Here is a 13,679-nt window from a genome sequence, read left to right as displayed (position 1 = left end):
CAAGCTAATGCCCTGGCCTCTGCTACTGTCAATGCTCAACCCCTGATCAGTGGAGATGGTAGCCTAAAGTTTAGCAAATTACAATCCGGTTTTGCGGCTAAATAGATAGAATGCTTGCCTTTGGTCCGATGGCCCCGGATCAATTTTCAGAATCAACCCCCGTCATACGGTTAATTCCCCTGGCTTGGAGACTGGATGTTTATGATGTCTTCGCCATTCATTTTATCCTCATTAGGACACCACCAAACCTATACAGATGGCATGCACCATTATTATTTTTATTATTATTATTATTATTATTATTATTATTATTATTATTATTATTATTATTATTATTATCATTAAATACAAATGCTGAATTTTACAGTGGTCGTACCCATGATCACGGGGTCGATTCCAACCAACAAAAGAGAACCTGAAAGATTGCATTCCATTACAGCAGATATACCTATGAAAAGAAAACTATATTACTTCTATAACAGGAGCTCTGCAGTGTCTTCCTACAAGGATGTAGAAGTAAACGGAAGTGAAATAACAGCACTCTGTTATCTATATGATTAAGTTAGAAGTATGATGTGAGGAGGTATATACGATAAGTAACGCATGGTTGATGGTTAGCAGTGGCGACCTGACGGACCGAAGCCTAGCACCCGGTCCCCGTTCCTATTCCCTATATAGTTGGGGAAAAATCATGACGACCTCGCCTCACACCACTACTTTACAGCGGCAGCTCGGTCTCTATTAGCGACTTATAGGATTTACTACCTCTACTGCAGCCAGAGTTGCCAAATCGGCTACTGCACTCTACACGAAGAAAGGGTAAATACTACAGAGAGTGAGGAAGAAAGTGATTTGGCAACCTCTCCAAAACAAACAAGGATCACTTAGAACGCGTTAACTCAGCAGGGTGCAAGGTCTGATTGACTACTGGCTTCCAGCTCGCTTCTAGGAACTGAGGTCGTCATGTTTTGTCCCCAACTATACAGCGGCAAGCCGCGAGGGGTGAGCAGAGGGGAGAGGGACGCGAGTCTGGGCTGCGATATCAGTCTCCCATGCCCAGCTCTCAGAAATACGTGCGACGTTTTTTCTCACTGCTGTCAAGTTCTGTAGATGGAACAGTGTGTCAGATACTTTGATTATAATGTGCTTTAGACTTCCATTATTTTTAGTTGAGGTTTGGGCTTCATCGATAGCCCTGGTAGCCCACAGTATACGCCACTGGTTGGCAACTAGACCAGACAGAGACAAAATCGGCCAAAACGTCAATTTTGAAGTAAAGCAATGCGGAGTATAATCAGAGAGAAAAAGGAAGGGATCCGACACATCGAAATATTATATCGACCGAAGGAAGATAAGTGCCACGAAGGGTGTGAAAATGAAAGTCTCCCTTGCCCTCGATTGCCGTAATAGTGCCGAGGTCGGGAAAGAAACAGAGTTGACCAATGGAGGTCGGATAGGATAGATGGAAGTGAAGAGCTTGGCACAAGCAAATGGAAGTAATGCCAGGACTCAGCTAAGGGCCCCTTGGTCGCAACCACGCTCCCAAGTTAAGAACCCCTGGGGCCCCTAGCAGTCGTCTCTTACGACAGGCAGGGGATACCGTGGGTGTTACTGCTCAAAGTACACAGAACACGCATATTCTCTCCCTCACTCACATACACATACACTCTTAGTTGTACTACTGTAACATAATCATGATGCTCATTTACACATTATTACGAAATTCTTCCTGATAGTCCATTTGAAATCTGCTGCCCCCCCCCCCCCCCCGGTACGGGGAAGAGAAATTTCTTCTGTCAATTAACATAGCAGTAAATAAATGCTTCACGTTTTACTTAGACTGCATGCTTATTGGAAGGAGAGACAGAGAGAATGAATCAATCTGCCCGCATGTTATAACAGAACGTTAACGTTTCAAATCCCTAACTCGCGTGCTGATCACCATTTGTTCCGACCCACAAGCAAATAGCAGATTATCACGTTTTCTCTTTACTACCACTTGTTCCGGAAACACCTTAGTGGAATATAACAGATTTCCTGCTGTTTGGGGGGTGCTTTGTTTTTCTTTGAATTCATGAACTGCGTTTTATAAAGCACTTACAATCTCGAAGCAGCCAGGTCCACATCCATCATACATCTCCATTCTCAATTCGTCTGCGTAGCGTCGTTGGACAAGATGTTTGCTTTATACTTTTAAGGCTAAGAGATAAAATCGGACGCAGTTGGTTGATATTTCACAGTATTTGACCCAAGAGAGGTAACGTGAATTTTCGTAACGCCAGCAGTAACGTGGGGTGTCCCCAGGCCCCCATCAGTTTCTTGTCTTTTGCGATACTGGAATGAAAGCAAAACCAAATTTTATTAAATAAACAGTAAGCGATATTTTAGCAGAACATGAAACTGCAATATTGTGTAAAGTACTTCATTGTCACGTCAAAAAACAGATACAACAACAATACCGAACAACACCGTTTACCATTACTGGAGGTCAATCAATGAATATTCAAGATAAACTTAAATATTGTAATTAAGTGGTCCGCCTATTCAATACAATATATAATTTATTATATCTAGTACATGTTTCGTCCCCTAAGGGACATCATCAACTGATAATAAATTAACATTAATATATCAGAAATAAATATTATTAAAATTGGAAAGACACATTAAAATTTTTTGACATTTAAAATAAGATCTTCGAAATTTTGTTAAAATTGCAAGTCATAAGACAGATAAAACAGTTAAATTGTCCATATTTCTCTTATTGATGTTCTTGGGAAATACCAGTTTTGCTTATAAAATCTTAAAATATCATTTGTTGTAATAAGATAGTCCCAGTTTAGGAATCCAAGAATAAAATCCGAAAGGATTCATTGTCTGGACCATTCGTCACCTTATAACCTGAAGGCCTTCGGGCTGAGCAGCAGTCTTTTGGCAGGCCAGATCCCATCAGGGCTATAACGGAAGCTGACTGGAACAACCTGGGGAGCACAACCGGACACAGTGAGAACCTCAGCACCGGCATTATATTACTCGGCAGCAGAATACGCTGGCCCAGTATGGTAGAGAGAGAAGTAGACAATTAATGAAACGTGTGGCATCAACACAGGCTGTCTGAGACCTAAACCGCGAGAAAAATAGCACTATCTTGCTGGCATCGCACCTCCTGATATCTGACATGAGGTAGAAACACGCATCATTGAAATCCCAAGTTCCAACCAGCACCATCACTGTTAATTTCACTCAAACGTTTCTTGAAGACCACACAGAAACTTGAAGGAACACAACAGCAAGCAAGCCTCACTTTGTCGTGAGCTAGGGTTGAGAACGGAAAACACCTCGTGAAGAATTACCAACTGGACATATGGAGTATTGGACGACTTGGAAATCTTTAAATAGGCTGCGCTCGTGTGTTACTAGGTGCAAGACCAGTCTGCACAAGTGGGAATATTTGGTGTACTCTGTTTTTTGTGGTAGTGGCGAAGTGCAGACTACGGTCCATCTGCTATAATATTATCGTTATCCTGTCACATGTACTGAAAAAGAGCTGCATGAAGCCACAAAGATCGCACTCAACGTTGCTAATTTCTAGTGCACCACAATCTGAATATTTGGTGCACAATTTCTATTTTAGTACATCTTGATATAAGGTGGAGGGGGGTGAAAAATTCCGTTCCCACAACCTAATTTCACCCCCATCCCCCACTAGGGATTTCCAGTTTGCACGGTTGGTACCTAATGTATAGCCGCGCACACACGCGTAGTCTCATCCCGTTGTCTTGTTGTGAGAGTTGGTTGTGTGCACCACGTTTAGTTTCCGTGTACGAGGAGGATTCATTTTTCAAGCTGAGCTGAGTAAGTGCAGCATTCAAATTAAGAGCCTGTTATTCCTAGAGTGAGTACTGATATGTGTATGAAATACTGGACTGCATTTCAGTCGCGGGGTGTAGTTCCTGGCGTGTAATCAATACCGTGAAGTTGGCATGATTTACTGTAGCGGCCATGGTAATAAATCAGGGAATGTTCGTAATTTCGTCCCCCTTCATTTTATTTGTTATTTATGAAGTTTATTATTGTTTTCAGATGGGAAAATGCAACCAGTGGGATAAGGAGGCTATGAAAAAGACTATTAAGGCAGTGAGGGACAAGATTATAGGTCACAAACGTGCAAGTAAAGCGTTCAACATTCCACGTGCAATGCTAAAAGACTATGTTTAAAAGAATACCAAGAAAATATTTCTCATAAATGGCCTTCAAGTGATTCATTGCAGGGAAAGTGCTTGGAAAGGTTACAAAGGAGATATACATTAAAATTAATTGTACCTTTCATAAATTTAGTGCGGGACGAAATTAAGAACACAATTTTGGTAGTTTAGTTGTTGTAGTGTTTACATCAAATATTGACTAACTTATGTTATAAAAGTTAAATTGTAACTTGCCCGTAAATTGAGAATATATTCACTAATATACATGCAAATTTCTAGCCATGTCAATATTCCTGAATTTCTACAAGTCAAAATATGCTAAGGGGACGAAATATGGCTCCCCTGTCTTATATAACTCTGCTTCTGACACGATATAAATACATCAGGGCTGTAGCAGTATGGAATTCAGTTTGGCTTTCATTAAATACAACTTCTTTCGTTTTGCATGTCAGCCTCAAGCTGACAAATACGGTAGACTGATGGGTAAGAAACCATAGTTGAAGCAACAACAACAACAGAAAGAAGTAACGTTCGAAAAGGCCACACAGTTATATCCTCCTGTAAAAAGCCAGACCATATTGTTCGTTTCGCTAGAGCCTGGAGCAACTCAGTAAAACTGTATTAAATCTTAATCAGATTGTGTTTTATGGACCGTAAATTAACAGCGAGTTAACGTGGCCGATGAGCTGCTAGTAAATTACATCCGATCCACTAAACACACTAAAAATCAATAACCGTGCTGAAGTTACCAAGCCTCAGTGATGTGCTTATGAGGTCGTCGTCTGTTTGGAAATATTTCCAACAAACTGTCGTGACACAGGCTTTGCCACGACGAGAATGATAAATAATCAGATTGACTTCCTCCGAGCGGTAATGAGGGATTGTTCAATGGGCCTGGGAGATTTGCTACGTGTGAAGAGACGAAGTCCTCTATTTCCCAAAACCTTCCTTTAATAGCAGACTGATGAGTATGTATAATTATATACAGTATTTACAATCTCCTTCCTAGCTTCCAATGACGCTGACATAGAAGACTTGGCGTGGTCGAAGTAATGAAGTGAATACTCTAAGTCCACACTTGGACCTTATTATTATTATCGGAGACCTGACTGACAGGGCTTCCGCCCGCACTTCTAGCCGACTTGTTCCAAAAAGCCTCGATCAGGGTGTGTACCCCTGTTTTATACCTTCACTAACTTTCGCCTCCCTTCGAGAAGGCCATCGAAGTTTCCATCCTATGGAGAATGTCCTCAGACACACGAAAACGGAATTGCCTCTTCCGTTCACTCGCTACCCACCTTTTCTGAAGATATACTACGCACTTTTAGCAGGGTGCAGCTTATGATTCACCTACTTCGACCAAGCCTTACTTCTAATTACACAACTTGTGGCTCACAGCTTTTGGTGTGCCTTCAACTCTTAAATCTTGTATGATTCTTAATTTACTTATATCAGCATTATAATTATGATTCCTTGGCCTTGTTGCCATTACATAGTCATTACTATTAACTTATAATTTCCCTTATAATATTAACGTATATCTCAGCGACACCATTCCTCCTACGTCCCGGTCATGGGTTCGATCCTCGGAAGAATGAGTCCTGAGCTCCAATCTGGGGCTGACACGACACCTCCCCCCTTTGGGGAAAAATGAATGCAATACCTCTGCATTCATTTTTTTTTACTCTTACTCTTACATCCTGTTAGAGTCTCCATGCTCTTGTTCGTGGGTGCGCTGTGCCAAGTTATCTCTGATACTTGCTCTACCTGTAGTAGGGCGTTCGTGTAACTCTAATCCCGACAGCGATCCTGAGTGGCTGAGGGCCCTTTCAGCCAGTCGAGGATGCTGAAAATGGACAGTAATGTCCTCATCAGAGACCTTAGCTCTGTGGTCATTAGCGATCACATTCTGAAAAATACATAAGTTGGGACAGCGCTCTCTACTATCTTCTATGCATTTACTTAAAGGTCTACACCTTCTACAGCAACCACAACAGTAACAACAACAGCAACAGACTATTATAAGTATTGCAAACAAAATAATACCAGTTACAATTTGATATACACTTGTATACTGTTGGGTCATTTGCATTTTAAATTCCTTTTCTTTCTGCATTACCAGTGCTTCTACATCTTCAGTCTTATGACTGGCTAACCTTAGGTCGCTTATATGATTCAGTAAGCTTCCTACTGTAACCCTATTTAATTCTGGTACATCCTCTAATTTGATCTCACTGTCTAATTGTTCACAACAATCATATATTAACATTACTTCTGGCACTAAGTCTTTCCTTGTTGTCGTATTCACTGAACCTGCACTCTGAATTTTACTTGTGGGACTGTAAACTGTACACAAGTCTGTGAATTGTATTATTCCCACACCATTTAAACTTATATCACTGGTAATATCCTGACAAACACTGGTGACCTTAGTTTCATGAGGCGATACAAAAATATACATGTTATCATCAATAGGTATCCATAAGAGTTCATAAATCGACATCACACTTTTCTTGCAGTCTTCTGGAATAAAGCTAACACCAGTTAACAACTTGACAATACAACTACCCTTTGACATTACATTATTAATAGGAAAAATTGCCTTGCATAATCTCTGTCCATTGTCAGTCCACTTGCATTGTTTCACTTGTTCATCACTTAATTCTACATATGTCTGTCTTTCTTGATCAACTAATACATACTGTTTTTCATTAGATATATACACAAAATGGTTTGGATTACTCTTCATGGGAGAGGGGAAAGGTATACAATGGTACAAATTGTACTTTATTTTGTTAGTAAGAGGGGTGCGTAAAATATACACCAAGGTATCTCGAGTTATATATACACTCACTGATGATATTTTTAGAATCAAGTACCCATAAGTGACTTGCAAATCATATGGCAGATCATAACCCTTAGGGAAATCTCTTTGGGCCTTCTTATATGCCCTTACTAGATCATCGGGGCTTAACACTTGGACACTCACCGTGCCTGTCTGAGAACTTACAATACTATCTAATAAGATCTGATAATGCTCGTGCAATTGCATCAGAAATCCTTGCAATTCAATTAAGTGTTTATTTAATGATATTTGCATTTCTGATTGTCTAAAAGCCTCATTTATACCCGTTGTTTCATTCTGAATGTAACTCTTAAGTTGCTCAAAGTTTTCACTTAGCTTGAGTTCATTTGCTGTGATGTCATACAGGGTATTATTGACAGATTGCAAAGTTGACTTTACAACTAACATTTGACTTTTTGCTACTTGTATCATGGACAATTGTTCCTGTTCTAGTTCCTTAATTTTGCCCTCGTAATACATTGCATCACTGTCATCGAGCGTACCAAATAACGTCTTTGCGATGGTACCAATTGCATTTATTAACCCGCGCTTGCTTCGTTTCCCGTTGCCTTCCGGTGTTTCGATCCTAGTAATTTTCCTAATTAAGTCCTTAATCCCTTGAATCCTTTGAAATTGTTGCTCTACTAACATTATCTCATGTTCGCACTTAATATGTACTTCCTTTTCTATCTGAATACAGAGGGTTTTAGTCTTCTGTAAATTTCTACGGGCTATCACAAATAGATCTGCCAAACGTGTAAGGTTAATATAAGTAACCAGTTTCCATTCTACAGTGTATAATTGTACCTCTCCTTGATAATCAAAATAGACTCCGGCTATATTCTCGTACCGTTTCATCTTGAAATCCAATTGACTGGTGGGTATGGACACCCCTAGCAACATAACTGCGACGACCAGCATTCTCCAGGTCGTGCGGTCTGTCATCCCTTCCATTCCCCTCGTTCGTTCACCTCCCTGTAAGGTAAACAGCGACTTTCACTTTCTTGTCACTCTCCCTTACACACTATACTGTTAGGTGTTGTGGAACCTACCCTCAACTGTTTATCTGTACCTGAATACACACTTAATGTGACTGACTGTCTTACTGTAACGTTTGTCTTCTCATAATTATGCTCTGTACTAGTCTACTAGTATACTCGTGAGCAATTTAAATAAATCTACGAATTCTTTTTCGTAACTGATATCTCTGTAAAACTTCACTCTTGGGCAGCTCTAACAAAATTTTAGAGCCATCATTAGCCCATTCAAAAATTCTCTCCTTGTTTGACGTACCTGCGTTACTCCTCCTTATCCTTACGGACAGATGAAAGGCATCATTGGCAATTAAGAATTTGAATAGCGTCTGTTAAAGACTGCAGAGGATTTACCTCCAGGAATGGTTACAGAAGTTAAAGTTAAATACAGGTATGAATCTACCGAAGTGATCTTTTTGGATTGTACTCTGTGCCCTTGGAGTCACATCTCACGGGATGGTTCTCAACGTGGTGAGAAAATTCCCTTCAGTGGATTCTGTTCCCACGAGAATCACACTGTTGTGGAAAATCACCGACCTAATGGTGATATTTCCCAGGCAGGACCCGCCTCACTGGGTTCCATGCCTCACTCAGGACGCCCGTATTCGTGCATAAAGGACTAAATACAAGGCCATTCCCTAAGTGGAACCTTTAGTCGCCTCCTACGACAGACAGGTTCGAGTCGTGGTGTTATTCTGGCTGTGTAACTGTATGGGAAGAAGAGTACCAAAGTGTAGACTGTTGTTTGCGTAAATCCCGACACCACACGGGGTTATCCTCATGATAACGACCTTCAATTAGATATCATATGGATTACATAAAACATTTATCTGTGAAATTTTTCTGTACCATGAATGAATTTCGTTTCAGTGGAACTAAGCTTGGCTTCACGCCCTTTCTGATTTTAATAATTACAAGCAGATCTCATTTATTTTACATACGACGCTACCTAATTTACTCATTTAATTTCTAGTGACAGTAAGTGAAGGCTTTTCAGAACGTGCATATAGCAAGTGTAGATAATTTTAATCCTCATTAAGAACTCGAATTCTCTCCATATTCAGTTTGAACCCTGCGGTACATTTTGACGAGTTGATATCTGGACATACAGTCTCGTCACCTGTAGTCTTTCTGACGGGTACTTAGGACGTACTCACCATGGTACTCCCGTACCAAAATTCCTAGGTTCCTCTCTTACATAGGTTAAAATTTCTAGTACTTTCCTGATTTCCACGCGACCTGACAGAGTATTTCAACTAACTCTATCAGCGGTACACGATAATCCACAATGCCGTTGGAGTGAGGGAAGTGTAACTCACTGCGACCTAAATAGGAACCATTACCTTACATTCTTCTCTAATTAATGTACATTTTTAATCTATTCTGGTGCACGATAATTTGTCTACCACGCTTGTTTACCTGTAACGTGCAATTCACTCCCGATACCTTAGTAATCTTATAAGGACCTTGATACGGTGGAGAAAGTTTCTTTGAACGTCCCCTTCGTAGGGCATCGTTACGTAACAACACGAGATCTCCTACTTTGAATGAAACTTCATTCTTAGCCTTATCATAGTATTCCTTATCTCGTTCTTTGGTTTTAATTAACGTCTTTCTAGCTATTTCATGGCTCTCTTGCAGTTGTCTGGTTAACTGCTCCAAGACATTCTGGCATTCATTATAATTTGGCTCTGGTTTCCTTTGAAGAACACCAGGGATATTTGCCTTTCGCCCAAATATTAACTCAAATGGTGTATAACTTGTGCTAGTGTGCTTGGTCGTATTATACACAAACATTGCCATAGGAAGATAACTATCCCAGTCATCTTGTGAACTGCATACATAATGTCTTAAATATTCTGAGAGCACCCTATGAGAGCGTTCCAAACTACCGTTAGATTGCGGTCGAAATGCCGCTGTATGGACCTTCTTGATTCGCAATATTCTACATAATTTCTTAAAAACATCTGACATAAAATTTGCACCTTGATCTGTCAGTATAATATTTGGTATACCGAATATACTAATTACTCTATTAATCAGAGTTCGTGCTATGGTTTCTGCACTTTGGTCCGGCATAGCACTCGCAATTAAATACTTAGACAGCTGGTCTTGACAGGTGAGTATGTACCTGTTTCCTGCTTCCGTTACATTTAAAGGTCCCACCACATCTAGTGCTATTTTCTCAAAGACTGCTTTCGGAGTATCTGTGATCTCCATTTTTGCTCTTACTTCAGGCCCGGTAATCTTATTCTTTTGACATGATGGGCATGAGCGTATATACCTTTCTACATCCTTTTGCATCCCTTCCCATTGATAATGGTCTTTTATCCGGGCATACGTTCTGGATATGCCCTGATGGCCTGATACTAATGACTCATGACATTCCTTAATAATCTCTAATTTATCTTGTTCTGTTAGCTCCGGGCTAGTGTTCCTAGCCTCTTCGGTTACATCCTCACTATCACTACTACCTTCTTCGCTTCCACTCTCAGGCTCTGTCACCTCTGCCGTGGCGTCCTCGGATTCAGAGCTGAGTCTCCGTGGTTGCACATTTTTATCTGAGCTAACAGGTCCTCCTAAGTTGTCATTAGCCTCACACTCCTCATTACTAGTCTCTTGGTTATTATCACTAGATTTAACTACTCGCACTTTTTGATCAGGCTCTTCGTTTCTAACTGGAATTCTACTTAAGGTATCTGCGTTGCAGTTACGTTTGCCTTCCTTGTACACTATCTCAAAGTCGTACTCTGCTAATTTCAATCGGAATTTAATTAATCTAGAAGATGGGTCTTGGACATTAAATACCCATTTCAAAGGCTTATGATCTGTTACTACCGTAAAATGCCTGCCGAACAAATACGGCCTAAAATACTTCACACTCCAAACAATTGCTAGTAATTCTTTCTCTGTCACAGAATAATTTCTTTCGGCCTTATTTAAAGTCCTGCTAGCGTAAGCTATCGGCAAATCCTTACCTATCTGTCCTTGCGACAGCACTGCTCCTAAGGCCTCATTACTAGCGTCTGTGGTCAATATGAAAGGTTTCTCAAAGTCTGGGTACTGCAATATCGGTTTCTCTGTTAACTTTTTCTTTAAGATCTGGAATGCCTGCTCTTGCTTATCCGTCCATTCGTACGGTATTTCCTTCTTAAGCAGCTCGTACAGTGGTTTCGCTATCTTACTATAGTTCGGAATAAACCTACGATAATAGCCTGACAAGCCTAGAAATCCTTTCAGCTGTTTCGTAGTGGTAGGCTGAGGATATTCTCTTACTGCTTGAACCTTTCGATCATCAGGTTGAACACCGCCCATAGTAATTACATGTCCTAAGAAAGCTACCTCCGTTCTTAGAAATTCGCATTTATCTGGACCTAATTTGAGATTTACCTCTCTCAATCTCTGAAAAACATCACGTAATCTCTGATTGTGGTCCTCTACAGAGCTAGCATACACAATCAAATCATCCATATACGCCAAACATTTAATGCCTTCTAAGCCTGCTAGTGCTGTTTTCATCAAACGCGTAAAAGTTGCTGGCGCGTCTCGAAGTCCCATAGCTAATCTCTTGTATTCATAGTGCCTCCCTAAGGCAGAAAATGCTGTCTTTTCTCTGTCCTCAGGCTTCAGCAATACCTGATGGTATCCACTGGCCAGATCCATAGTGGAAAAATACTTCGCTTTTCCTAGGGCATCTAATATTTCAGAAATTAATGGAATAGGATACGTAGTTCCTATGGTGACGTCGTTCAAAAGTCTGTAGTCCACTACGACCCTCCACTTCTGCTTACCAGAAGCATCTAATTTCTTTGGGGCTAAAAGGATGGGACTAGACCATGGGGAAGTCGAAGGAGTAATAATATCATCCTGTAACATCTGATTTATCTGACGACCTATCTCTTCTTTCTGAGCCTCGGGTAACCTATATTGCCTCACATGAATTGGAGGTTGATCTACACGTGTGGGGATAGCATGTTGAAGTATATTCGTATGCGTTAATTTATCCCCTTCTAGGTGAAAAATATCCTGATAAGCCGTACAGATAGCGTAAATTTTCTCCCTGTCTTGGGGAGCTAAGTGATCTACTCTAAGCAGCTCCCGTATTCGCTGCGTTCGAGATTTACCTTCCTGATTATGATTATTATTATCATCCCTCTGCGCGATCGGCCTCTTGGCCTGACTATCGCCCTTTACAGCTATGGTTTCTTCAACCTTGTGTACCTCCGCTGTATTTTCGCTTTCTACATCCAGTAACTTAACTACTGGGCTTTTTAATCGCCACTCCCTGTCAGTAGTGTTCAACATACTAACGAGTGCGACATAATCCTTGGCTTTCGTTAAACACTCAGCTAGGTATACACCTGGCTTTACTTCCTGCCGCTCTATCAAGCCTTCGGCTGACGGTTTGTCTACTTCTATGGCTACGATTTTCTCCACTCTTGGTTCGAGCACCACCCACATATCCTCTTTCGCCCCTAGTGGGTATCTTTTTCCTGCTATCACAGCATAGCCTTCCTTATAATTTAAGACGCTGTCTCTTAACACGTCCTTTCCAATTATACCGTCTTGTTTCAAATTAAAGTCGTTGTCCACTACATGGAAGTCTGGACATCTACCACCAACGGGAATTCGAACTTTTCCTTTGGTTTGCTTCGAACCTTTCGTTATGCCTCTTAACTTCAGAATTTCCTTGCGGTTAACCCAAGCACCGTAAGGAACACTACCTTCCTTAATAAGAGAGACATCACTTCCTGTGTCGATTAAAAATCTTAAGGCATCCTTACGCCCGGTTACCGTTATTAATACGGTACCCTCTTCATGCTGTCCGACCTTACTGGGACTAATGGTCTTATGGGAGATCTCAAGCGTCCCTGACTTGTCTCCCTTATCTAGTTTAAAGCCTCTCTCTCGGTTTTAAACCAGCATTCTTTAGCTGAATGCGACCATCGCCTACAAATTCTACATCGCGTCTTTTCGCGTGTTCTATCACGGGAATTATTATTATTATTACCGTTACAACTCTGAACATTCCTAGTCTGTCTTCTAGGCAAGAACTCTATTCTACCTTTGGGCTCGCTATCGCATCTGGTGCGACACTGCCACTGTAGGTGGCCAACCTTGCCGCAAGCGTAACAACGCCTGAATTCCGGCTTCGAATTTCTACGTGGGCACTCTGCCTTTTTGTGCCCTCTTTCATTACACTTAAAGCATTTCGGTCCCACCTTATTCGCGCTCTGTTGGTAACCAGAGGTGCGCACTATGTTCACCTCGTTACCGGTCTTACCGGTCTCTCTATTTCTGTTTTGGTTAGCTAATTTCTTTCTACACTGCCGTGCCCAATGGCCTGGCTTTCCGCAATAATTACATTTTATCTCTCCTGCGGCGTTTCTTCGAGGAGTAAGGGATTCCTTTGTCTTAGAACTCTGATTCTTCTGCTTACAATCTCTAGCTATATGTCCCTCCTTATTACAATTAAAGCATATTAGCAGCACCTTGTTATAATGGGGAGATTTACTAGGTTTTTGCGCCCCTTGCGTGGCCTTGCCTTGCCACCGACCCTTCGTGTAGCTTACCGGCTGGGTATGCGCGCCTTCT

General features: G+C 41.1%; 1 protein-coding gene across 1 annotated transcript; it reads right to left on the bottom strand.

The window, feature by feature from the left end:
* Positions 1 to 5,901: 5,901 nt before the first annotated feature.
* On the bottom strand, positions 5,902 to 8,459 carry LOC137497051 (uncharacterized). The gene is made up of 2 exons (XM_068225640.1): positions 6,252 to 8,459; positions 5,902 to 6,181 (listed from the first exon to the last, which is right to left on the bottom strand). Exons 1-2 carry the CDS (start codon positions 8,002 to 8,004, stop codon positions 6,168 to 6,170), a joined length of 1,767 nt encoding a protein of 588 aa, XP_068081741.1. The 5' UTR covers positions 8,005 to 8,459; the 3' UTR covers positions 5,902 to 6,167.
* Positions 8,460 to 13,679: the final 5,220 nt, after the last annotated feature.

The sequence above is a fragment of the Anabrus simplex genome, chromosome 1, assembly GCF_040414725.1.
Source record: "Anabrus simplex isolate iqAnaSimp1 chromosome 1, ASM4041472v1, whole genome shotgun sequence".
NCBI classification, from domain to species: domain Eukaryota; kingdom Metazoa; phylum Arthropoda; class Insecta; order Orthoptera; family Tettigoniidae; genus Anabrus; species Anabrus simplex.
Note: the sequence above shows the minus strand (reverse complement) of the source record. Positions and strands in the feature narration are given on the sequence as shown.